This window comes from Populus alba, chromosome 4, assembly GCF_005239225.2.
Source record: "Populus alba chromosome 4, ASM523922v2, whole genome shotgun sequence".
Classification (NCBI taxonomy): Eukaryota; Viridiplantae; Streptophyta; class Magnoliopsida; order Malpighiales; family Salicaceae; genus Populus; species Populus alba.
The window spans coordinates 21,801,545-21,814,161 of NC_133287.1; the positions used below are offsets into that span (position 1 = coordinate 21,801,545).

A 12,617-nucleotide genomic window follows, 5' to 3' on the forward strand; every position below is an offset into this window, starting at 1 on the left:
AAAAGAATCACACGAACATTTATTTTGATTACCTTTAACTTTTATTTAAAAAACAATACTACTAATAATAAAAAATATGTTTTCGTAAAAAAAAAACACATTCAAAAAATTGCACCTCGCGTGGGAGAAAAAAACCAGTTAGTGACTACATAAAAACTCCTCTATGTTTTGGCAGTACAAGGAAACGTTTGTCAGCCTCCTAAACGAATAGTAACATAATTTTGGACGCTGAAGCTTCCATGAACAAAGCTGTCTAGAAAATAATCAAGTCCTTTGAAATAATTCTATAAGAGTCTCTGCTCTTGATCCCTCTTCATCGCCCAAATCATCATCCTCTTCATCGATAACCGGTGGAGGCTGCGATGTAGTATCATTCAAGTACTCTTCTATCCGCAGTGAAAGTTGGTGATGATCCTGGTGTGGATTTGAGGTCTCAGCATCTTCTTCTGCCTCTTCTTGTTCATGAGGTGGGGCTACAGTTACCTCATTCAAAGAACACAGGGAAGAGGACCGCGATAGAGTCCCGGATGCCACCGTGATTTCATCCTGCTCGTCAATCGTTGTATCTAGTGAACATACTGATCTTGTAGCAACTGAGAGTGCTGCTGAGTCGCGTTTAGACCTCTCCTTCACCCTCTTGCACCAGCTGTGCAGAGAATCTCTAACACTCTCAGCAACCAATGCCTTCCTAAACCGTGATCCCATCTGAATGGTGAAAAAGGTTCAATGAACCCTCTTCTGAATGGAATGTGAAAAGATTTCTTGGCATATCTAACATTGAAAAGAAATTGCACAAACCTGTGTAATAATGACATTCAAGGGCACTGTGCTGTAGCTACACCAGATCTGAACTAGAACCCTGCATTTACAAATATAAGATGGTCACTGAAATCCAAAGATTATTAACTGGCAACGGTACAAATTCTCGAAAGCAATTGGGCAATGCCAGCAACCTTTTCTTACTACTAACACTCTCAAAATCAAAATTACAAAAACTTTTTCTTTTTTGTTGGATTTTCAGGGGAAAAAAAAGTGCTAATTAATCAGGTTAGATGCACATGAACATTGGTTGGATGCTTGTGGCATCACCATGTACAGAAAACAAAAGTTACGACATGAGAGTTAAGAAGAAAAAAGAAAGACATCAAATGAGAAACTTTATATCAGCCTGTAATTGCTCACCCCCCTGTGAGAGGGAAAAGTACATCATGGAACTGTTCTCTCTTCAAAAGATTATCTCTTGTCTGCAGCTCAGAGTCAATAGAAACTGCAACAAGATTTTCTGAAGCTACTGTGGCCTAAGTTGCCAAATTGCTTGAAGAAGCATGTTAGACAGACAACACCGAGGATTATCTTCATTGCTGTCTTAGCTATTGGGTGGTGAACAACAAGGATTTTCGCTGGCCTTGCATGCATGATAACCTCTGGTGTATGGAAGGAAACTTTGACGACAAAAAGCCCAAGTTTCTAGATTTTCTAATGTGCAACTGACAAGGGATTTCATCTTACACTGATTGGATACATTTTCGCACCACATAGCATATATATATTTTTTCCTGATATTCTTAAGGAAGTTAATATGAGATTATCTTACATGTGCATGGCTGAAAACCGGTTCTGACATCCAAATTAATATTCTGAATAAACAACTTGAAGAAACAAGGAGATATATTGTTACTGAATCTGTGGTGTCTTTATGTTTGTGGAGGACTAATACAAGGAGATCAAATAACCAGATCATTATATAACTTAGCAAAGACAGGAACCTTATGTATTGGCAGTGCTAGTGGAAGAACTTGAAGAAAATCTGCAAGGTAGGTTTAAAATTAGGAAGGGAACATACCCAGAAGCTAACCGAACGATTACCATGGAATGGTTTTTCATGAAGCACGATCTTTTCTTGAATCCCCACTAAACACAAAGAAATTAGAAAACTCATAATTAAGAATAGATAATACGAGAGTTCATTCTCCTCGAAGAAGAAAAAAAGGACCTATCGACTTTTGCTTTTCAAAGCCTGATGCTATTTAATAAATGGACAGTTAGAGACATTTGAGATGTAACAAGAAACAAGCACCACTTATCCACGAGTTCCTTTTCAGAAGTTGAATAAGCTATACCATGTTTCAAGAACCAGTTTCTCTCTAACATCTAAAGCCTTAGTTACAATGCGAACCATCCCGATTCTCATGAACATATAGACGATAATTTTTCTAACCCCTAGACACTAGAAATACAGAAGCCCACAGAAAGAATGAGAAAAGGGCTCAAACCTACCAAGGACCAGATAAAGGTTGCCATCTCAAAAGCATTCTGCATGCAGGGAAAGAAAACAAATGAGAAGAATTGTATGAAACACAGAGAGATCAATATATCTGACACAGGATATAAATCAATATCATCACCTGAAATATGATAAATTGTATCAACCTCAACGATATGTCCGGTTTACCAAACCAAAAAAGACCATCTCGAGGCTTTACTTGATTCCCAATGGATGGACCTGTTTGTTCCCCTATCTCAAGTGCTAAGGTCGAAACAACATGCTGAAGTTTTGTTCCAACCAACATCACAAGCTTTGATATGTGAAACATACATGTTAGAAAAATATCATGCAGCAACCGGTACTATTTAGATAAAGTGACAGAAAGAATATGTATACTTACAATAGCAGGAATGAAGGAAAGCCAAAAGTAAATATTTAAACCTGGAACATTTAAAGAATTTAACCTTTCAGAAAGAAAATGGTAGAATATACCAAAGAGATATCCTTTTTACATGCTAGAAAAAGAAATGACAAGTTACCATGGATATTGACGAAGATACAAATTATTGCATATCCCCAAAGTGGCCAGCTACAAAATTTAGGAAAATGATTCAGTTCAATTCATTATACTGTTTCTTCACTTCAGGGAAATTTTACATTTACATCCTTCAATATAACAATGTTCATTTCCTTGAAATATTTGCATTCATTAAGCCTCATCTTCTAACTCCAAAACATGGTAAATTACAGGTATTTAAACTTCAAAGGTTGTAATGGTTACTGTTCTATAATAATTATATCACAGAATGAGGATTTCATTTCTGATGTCCGTCCGATGTAAAAGTATGCAATCTCATAATTAAGTACATGTTTGCACATGTTCAACTTCAATCATCCAAAATGAAATCTATACTTCACCTTCCTCGATGAAATTAGGAACCAGATCCATTTTGAAGTCTTAATGTTCCAGATGGTAAAATGCATGCATATATCCTTTATTTTGGCCTGCTCAAGAAAGATAAAGGTGGTTTTCCCCATAATTTCTCAAAGCCCCCATCCCCATTTTATTAGGCCTGTTTCTTTCTTTTATATATGAAAATTGACAAGCATCGCCTAGCCCATATGAGATTTTTTTAAAGATAGAAAATGTTTCTTATTTTCCGCCTGGCTCTTCAGCAGACAAGGCTGAACCATGTCTGACTGGAATATAATCTGTAGGGACACTGCAGGTATGTGATCCAAAATGGAAAATGACTGCAAAGAGCTAGTAGTTTTTTTGATCAGAGGAAATTGGTGGAAGAATTAAAATTCATTCAAATGAGTACATACCTGATCCCCAAGATGCCATGAAACTCGTCTTCCATGCTGCGGACCATATATTTGTGGAAGTCATAAGAAATTGGCAGTTTGTGCTTCTGCAGAGTTGAAAACGTGATAACAACATGCAACATGTCTTCAGCACAAAGTTAATGAAAAGAAACAACAAAAGGAGGATAAGTACATGACCAAAGAGCTAATCAACATAATGATCTGATTCTTTTCATATCCTAAATGAATTAAGATCTACCAGTTAGCAATGAAGCATTTTTAAACAAGGCTTCACAAATAGAATAATATTGAACTGCTAGCATGGTAGAGTTTGAATGCACGAAACTAAACTTGATGATTTTCATCTACAAAAAATTATCCAGTTCAACTGTAATCTGCTGAAAATCTTCCATATTCTTCGGATGCGATTCTGGATCTCATACTATTTTTCCATGAAACAAGAATATATCTTATTTTCAAATATTAAATAGCTGGGTGCCAGTAGTCTGTCAAAATAGAATCACAATTAAGTCACTAGTTCCATTTAAAGTGCATGGAGTACACACGCTGAAGATTCCTTCATGAGGATCAGATGTTACAAAGGAGAATTTCAAAGGGAATTCACAAGATCGACTTGGAAATGATAAAAGTTAGAATATGTATGGTGACTATGATGGAAAAAGCCAAATAGAGACAACAGATAATCAAGTAACACATCAAGAAAAATTAGACACGCACAGTGATGAAACCCAATCGTAGTGCCAAGTAATCTGATTTCTTTATAGAGCTCTTAAATTGTCGAAAGAAGCAAAGCTGCACAAGCACACCATTTTCACAAGTAAAACACAGTCAGAATCCCTCCCAGATGAGGCAATAAAGGGGCATAGGGAGAAAAAAAAATGAAGGAAAAAATAATATAGCAGGAAAGACAATAAGGAAATACTCAAAGTTCAACCCTGTTCTACAAAAGTCAAAATTGATCGTCATCCAAAGTAGGATGGGTGGAAGATACACTGGTCTTCCTGTGCGCTGTTTCTTTGGAAATGGTATGGCCATTAGACATCATATATTCAGTAAGTGTTATAATACCGATTCCGACAAAAGTCTCAGAATCATTCGATTGCCAGACAACCAAAATCATCAGAAGAATATCTGGAGCATTGTTCTAGTAAGCTTACACAAAAATGTTGAACAGTATTAATTGTGGGTTTGGTGTAGGTAACATTTTCGCACCAGATATTGATTCATAGGACTGCTCAATTGCATAATTAGTTCACATAACATGTTTTAAAGTAAATGCTAGATGCCACCAATATATGCACCAGAAAAAATTGCCAAAAACAAGGAAAAACATCACAACTTTACAAAGAGCCACACACATAGAAAGCAAGGAAATTACCATCCAAATGAGAACTCGACTCCTGCTCCATGGATGAGATGTGTGGTGGAAAACAAAGGTGGATTGCCGCCTCATCACCTTGTTTTTCTTTGCTATATAAAATAATAGTGAGAGAAAGATAACACGGTGAGATTTTGGATGCCACATAATACCAAATGGATAAATATATTATCGAAGTGAAATTTTTATTAGACAGTGGGGGGAAAGGAACAATAGCATAAAAACAGTAAACAAAAAGTAAAGGTTCTGCAGTAAGAAGTCTACACACACTTCCTGCAGCCATTAGCACGTAACACAGACCATTTTGTATAATAGGCAGATTTCTTGTGTTGACTGCCATACGATTGATATCTTACAATTGAAAGGAACTTTCACACATAAGATTAACAGGATGTAGCATTCCTACATTAATGTCTATGTTTGGTCCATGATATCTGCACAATCCAACTCTTGTTATTAAACTCAGTCCTTTTTTTTTCAATTCATATAAGAACGTAAGACCATAATGTGGTACTAACTTAACTATAGATGTGCAATAAGCCATTTACAAGACAGCTTGCGAGGCTTTCTTCTTTGCCTCTAAATGCAATCACTGGTACCAGAATGTAGACCTATTAGTCCATCTATTCTGAACTGGAGCTCGGAAGGTCGTCACCTCAAGTAAATTGGCAAAACTGATTACCATATGTTAATGTTCCTGTGATATAACTATAAGGAGATTAGTTGATGTGGTAAAATGTGGATCGATTTCCCTTTGAATGGAAGATTAGTTGTGCATACTGTTGTATCTCATGGTCTCAAACTAGAATCCATTTCCACAATCAATTAGCCTGATGCCAAAATCCTTGTGAAATAGGAATAGCCATAAAAAAGATTAGATTAGGTGGAGTAGAAAGCGGATCATCAATTAACTTTAAATTAGGAATGTGGATGCACATAATGTATCAGATGGCCTCATAACTGAAATCAACTGGTTTTGTATGGTGTCTACTAGAAGAAAACAGGGAAGCGTGTATCAAATGGCTATCCATCATTAAACAAATGAAAAAGACATGACAGGAGAGAAGTTTTCGTGGTGTAAGATGTCACTAGGAGCCTTCATTAAACTAGTTAACCAATTTGCTTACCTTGTAAATTCCCATCAGCCACTAAGTTCGTCTGGTTTTCCCATTTCCTCCAACTGTAAATCTAGGAAGACATGCAATAAGAAGAATAATAAGCCCCGGCAGTGTTTAAGGAGGGCCTACAAACTGCATGAAAAGACAACATACAAGCTAAGTCTGCAATCCCTACTAGTTTGATTGTCTGCATGCATGGATTCACCTCCTCTATTCAGTTTTGTTACGGGTTGAATTTTCTCTTGACTGTTGTGATGGTAGGTCTATTATGTCCTCTCTAAATAGATGAAGACCATACAGAGGTCACTTGTTTTCCCATGTTCACTTAACCTCTTTGGAAGAAAGATTCCCCACAAGCCGCTAACATGATACAGTATGATATCTAGGGGAAAAACAAACAACAGATAATTTAAAGTCTAGGTAATTCCAATTCCTAACAATAATATTTCTTGGAAATGACTTCATGATGCTTCTTGGAGTTGGAGCAACTTGGATTTTTAATTTCTTAACTAAAGAATGAAACTTTGCAGGCATAAAGTATTGGTGATGTTGAGAATCAAAGTATTTACAATATATAGCATACATTAGAAGCTCCATTTTAAACCTAGAGATAAAATAATCAATAAGGTGATAATAGTACCTTGCTCATAGCCAGACCAACTGTCAAGCAACTGTACAGGACATGAGTGATGCCGAGAACAAATAAGAATCGGTGGAGCTGCTCAAGACCCTCTAGCGAGACGAATGGTTCACGACCCTGCAATCGAGAAAACTACAACTTACCATGGCTTGTTCCCTATCACCACACCTAATAAAATTCAAAAGACAAAGAAAAGCAAATTTACCTCACCACATTGGTGAGATATTTGAGTAGTTACTCTTTTGGGTGGAGTATGGCTCTCATTCAGGAAAGGGGATGGATTTTCAAACAAGACTTTCTGAGTGATGCCATAATCCTCCTCAGAACAAAGATAGAATTTACTACTGAAAAGAGATGAATTCACGCAGATCTCAGATATCCACCGCGCACATTGTGCCAAGAGCAGAGATATAAGCCCAAGCAGCATCAGCTCTGACAGGAAGAAATCGGACAAGTAGCAAAACAAAAGGCGTATCAAAACCAGAAACTGAAAACCACCACCTCTTCAGTTCTAACTCTCAAAACACAGCAATGAACAAGGAGAGAAAGGCAAACACGAAACAAAACCAGCTAGACAGGACACAACCCACCCACATGGATTCGAAAATGCCTCAACCCTCAAAAGCATATATACATAAAATCAATTAAGGATATTAACACATGAACCCTGTGTATAGCATTCTCTCAATCATTGATCAACAAGCATAATCATGCCTTAATTTCTCCTTTCCTTTTCTTTTTCTGAACAAACTTGCAGCTGCTATTAATGAAGTAAATAGTATACACACACCTTCCTTAATCTTCTCTAAAGAAACAAACAGAGCCTTCCTCCTCGTTTTCTCCAACCACTGTGTACAAAAGCAAAACATAAAAATCAGACAAACCTTCACAAAATTGGAAAATCCAAAATGAAGATTTCCTCAAACCTTTAATTCCCCACATTTTCTCAGCAACCAAACAGGACATTTAGCAAAACTGTTGCTCTCTTCAACCTTAAAGACTCAACTAATCCAAATACTAAGCACTATAGGCCCCAAAAGTTGCTGCTGTGCTGTGACTGCTGTCTTTAAGCACACTAGCTATAGCTATCTTGTTTGAACAAACCAAAATCCCCCCCCCCAAAAAAAAAAAAAAAAAAAAAGAAAAGAAAAAAAGAACCCTTTACATTACTATAAGAAACCATTTAGAAGGCATATAGAGATAGAAGGAGGACATGACTTACCTTTCCAAATCTGTAGATGGAGCGTTGAAAGAGAAAGCAAACAAAAACCAAGACTGTAATAACCGTAGCTACAGAATAAGTGGGAGTCTCCACCAGAGATCTCCCTTGCCATATCACCACGTCCTCCTCCCCCATCACTTTATCTAAACAACCCAAGTTAACTTTACTTTCTTGGAAAAACTAAATGACAGCTTCATCAAGTGGAGGTAGCTAGCAAGAGGAAAGCGGTGATCCAGGAAATGAGGAGCAGTACAGTCTACAGAAATAATGTAGTTGAAAGTGAACTTTTTTTAAGTTTTTTCAAACAGAAAGAAAAGGAAAGGAAAGCCATGATCGACGAACATGCAGACGGAATCATGGAAATCTATGGAATCCGGGAAAATCTATCTATATATATATATATATAAAAGGTTTTATTTAGTACTTAGTTTAATATAGATATATTTTTTTGTCCTGTTAGGACATTTCTTTCTTTCTTTGCATGGGAATCGCTGCATGCGACATAATGCAACCTTCCCACATGGAGGAAGTGAGCTCTCTCTCTCTCTCTCTCTCTCTCTCTCTCTCTCTATTTGCCTCTTGAAAGTTGAGAGTTTTGAAGTTTTGAAGATCTAACGGTCTCTATTCCTATAGTGGAACTGTGGAAGACACATGAGCTCCATTAAACCAAAGCTTGGCATGATGTGCTCCCTTACCTATGGTTGTCACCCTAGGAGGTAACCCGGAAAAGGGTTAGGTGAGTTTAATAATTATATGATTATCAAAACTTATTTTTAGTTATTAAGACTATTATATCTTTATTTTTTTTTCTTGTTAAAAATAGATAATTTTAACTAAATATAACTTAACTGATTAAAATTTAGATTTGTTTTTTTAAAGACTATCAATTTAAGCTCTATAAATATCAGAAACTTCTATATTTATTAATTTTAAAATTTATAAAATTAGTTGAAATATATATAAATTTATTCAAGACATCTACAACAATTAAAAAAAAATAAAAATTTAAGAGAAGTTTTTAATTTTGATATTAGAAGATTATCCCATTGCTAACACAAAATTAAAAAGATAGATGGTAAATAATTCATGTGAGAAGGCTGATAATGAATAAAACAATTTTTAATTTGAGTGAGGAAGCTTATAATTTTCTAAAAAGTAAGAAACTAAAAAAAAAAAATGACTACAACCAGGCGGCAGGCAAGTATAGTTTGGCGCACATGACCAACTAAAAGTTTTGTTGACTTTTTTGAGATCACAAGTTACTCATGATCATGATCATGACTTATATGAAAAGAGTGATAATTAATAATAATAATAATAATGATTAAGATTTGATAGCTTCGTATCATCTTCTCTCCTCTCAAGAAATGAGACACCGCTAGGGTTATTCGTCCTCAACAAAACAATATCACACAAAATTATTCATTTTTTATATATATTTTTCATCTAATTGGCCAACATCAAGTGCTAGAGTCTCACAATTATTTTCATTACAGTATAATCTTTGTCCTAACACGAGGGTTTGCACGAATCATTATTGTTTGCTCACCAAACTTGCACCTGCCCCCGTTCTGTTCATCCTATAATGTATATCATTTACCAAATCTCTTTTAAATTCATAAAATTTACCGGAACAAAAAAAGTCAATATCCTTTTTTTCAAGAAATGAGGTTTAATTAATAATGTTTTATATAACATACATGAAATGAGGGTTATATATATATATATATATATACCATCCCATATTTCTTCCACATATATACGTTTGTTTCATATATATATATATATATTCTTTTTTTTTTTTTATTACCAGTTATTTTATAGAAAAGTGAATTATTCAGAAGCTTACAATAGAATTTTCAACATGATTTCATTGATACTTAGCATGTTGTTTTATACTAACTTACAGAGCAATCAAAATTATATATGTACAGAGTATATCTATATCAATTTACAAGCATGATTGTAGGCTTAGTTGTGGCTGCAAATCACGTGCAGATTTCTTTCTAGTTGTTGCAGCAAATTACTTTCAAGATTTCTTGCACCTGCCTTCATATGGCCCCGCAAAATTAAACTTCCATCGACAAGTCTAATTTTGGCTCATTAAGACTCTGTGTGTTCCAGGACAGTGACTTGGTTAATAAAACAGCAAGTTGATCTTAAGTATGTACATGACGCACGTAAAAAGTACCATTCTGAACTTGATCACACACAAATTAAAGATCAATTTGTATATGCTTCATTCTTGAGTGGTGAACCAGATTAAAATTAAGATGAGTCGCCCCAAGTTATCATATAGAAGAGAAGGAAGCACTTTCATTGGAAATCCAAGTTCATGAAGAAGTGCAAGTAGCCATAGTGTTTCTAAAGCGCCATTAGCAAGTGCGTGATATTCAGCTTTCGTAGTAGATCAAGCAACGGCCCTTTGTTTTTCCAAACTCCATGAGATAGAATTGTAGCCAAAAAATGTAATATAAGTCGATGTAAAGGTTTGATCATCAATGCTGACAGCCCAGTCAGCATCACTGTAAGTTATTAAACAAGGTGCAATAACCTTCTTAATGTGGATGCCGTGGAATATGGTCCTTTTGAGATATCGAAGAAGCCTCTTGGTGGCAGCCCAATGAGTGACTGTTGGCTTGTGCATAAATTAAAAAAGCTTGTTTACTGCAAAACAAATGTCTAGACGAGTTAGGAAGAGGTATTGCAGACTACCAATGATTCGCCTATACTTTGTGTTGTCCATTGATGTTGTTCCATCCAGCAAATGAAGAGATTAAGTAGTAAACATGGGTGTGGAAACATTATTTGCACCAACCATGTTTTTACTATCCAAGATGTCACGAACATACTTATGTTGAGATAGAAATAAACCTGTAGTGGTTGGAATAACTTCAACTCCTAAGAAGTAATGAAGTGAGCCCATATCTTTCAAAGAAAAACGAGCATCAAGCATGTTAACAACATGACCCACAAACTAATTATCATTACTGATAATGACTAAATCATCAACATAAACAAGTACATAACAGATAATGGAGTTATGATGATAAACAAACAGTGAGAGGTACGTAAAGCTAAATACCACGCCCTAGGGGCCTGTTTAAGATCATAAATTGCTTTCCTTAATTTGCAGACATAATTAGGTTTGAACAAGTTTTTGAAACCTGGAGGCTGCATCATATAAACAGTTTTAGATAAAGTTCCATGTAAAAAAGCATTGTTTAAATCCATTTGTCTCAAAGGCCACCCATTCATGACAGAAATATTCAACACTGTCCTAGTGGTGGCTAGTTTAACAACTGGGCTAAATATTTCTTTATAATCAACTCTAGGATGCTGATTATAGCCCTTTGTAACAAGTCGGGCTTTGAATTTATCAATGAAGCCATCTGCCTTCCGTTTGATTCTAAATACTCACTTACAACCCACTGGCTTATAGTCTTAAAGGGAAATTGAATCCCATGTATCATGGTGCATAAGAGATGTTAATTCACTAGATATGGTTGCATGTCATTCTGGGTGAGACATAACTTGACTTACACAAATTGGTTCTAGAGGAGACAAAAGAGAATGTTTGGAGACAATGTTCAATTGTTTGGGTTTGAAAATATTATTCATAGATCTAGTGGTCATGAAGTGAGTACATGTTGAAATGCTATCAATTGGTGATGGACATTGATAAAGGGAATTAGAAGTAGATGCAAGGGTATATGGGAAAGAAGCGGGCAGTAAAGGATCATGTAAATCAGAAATGAAATGTTCATGATACAAATTTTCATGTGATTCACAAATAAGAGTTGAGAGAGATTAGGTAATACCTAGAGATGACACAGAGGGGAGAACAATAATGTCCAAACTCATTGACGACTCTAAAGGTGTATCAGAAAGAGGAGATGGCGCAAGAACAAAAGGAGCAGGGGAAGAAATAGCAGGGCATGAGTTTGGTTTGAGTCCATTAGCATTAAGATTATGTTTGGCTAGTCAGAATTTTACAAAGAAAAAATGCATGTTTTATTAATCTTTATAATGTGTTTGACAAACATATCCTAACAAATTTTTTTACAGTTTTCTTAGCTTTTTTTTTTTTTTTTTTTTTTAAAAATTTTGTCAAACAAATCCCAAATGATTTCCAAAACTTCTGAAAAAATTCAAGGGCCATTTTAAATTTATTCGTGAGTCCCTCATATGTTTCTCAACCATATCATTTAATATTTGGACTGTAAACTTAATACCGTAAGATACTAACCCGATATTAATTATACATACTTTTCTTCAAAATTTTAGAAAAATAGAAAAAAAATTCCAAAATTATTTATAAAGAAATATATATATATATATATATATATATATATATATATATATGATCAAATTCTAAAAGTTTTCATGCATGTTATATAAAAAAAATGAATTTTTATCGTACTTTGAAAATTACAAAAATCAATTAATGGGTATAATAACAAGTTTATAATTATTCATCAGGATTTGATCAAAATTTCAAAAACACCATCAAAATAAATTTGTTTAATTAATATTTGGGGTATAAATTTTACAATGTAATGCATATTCCAGGTAATGAATTGACAAAAATAAAATATTAAAAATTAGTTGTAGAATTTAATATTTAATGATATAAAATTACAATATAAAGTATATCCTCGTGT

General features: G+C 34.8%; 1 protein-coding gene across 1 annotated transcript; it reads right to left on the bottom strand.

The window, feature by feature from the left end:
* On the bottom strand, positions 1 to 8,508 carry LOC118038815 (MLO-like protein 4). Its single transcript, XM_035045252.2, has 15 exons — positions 7,954 to 8,508; positions 7,522 to 7,579; positions 6,937 to 7,163; positions 6,732 to 6,848; positions 6,101 to 6,161; positions 4,974 to 5,065; positions 4,313 to 4,387; positions 3,596 to 3,681; positions 2,806 to 2,855; positions 2,667 to 2,707; positions 2,406 to 2,576; positions 2,278 to 2,313; positions 1,844 to 1,911; positions 799 to 859; positions 1 to 705 (listed from the first exon to the last, which is right to left on the bottom strand). Exons 1-15 carry the CDS (start codon positions 8,086 to 8,088, stop codon positions 265 to 267), a joined length of 1,719 nt encoding a protein of 572 aa, XP_034901143.1. The 5' UTR covers positions 8,089 to 8,508; the 3' UTR covers positions 1 to 264.
* Between the last annotated feature and the right edge of the window lie 4,109 nt (positions 8,509 to 12,617).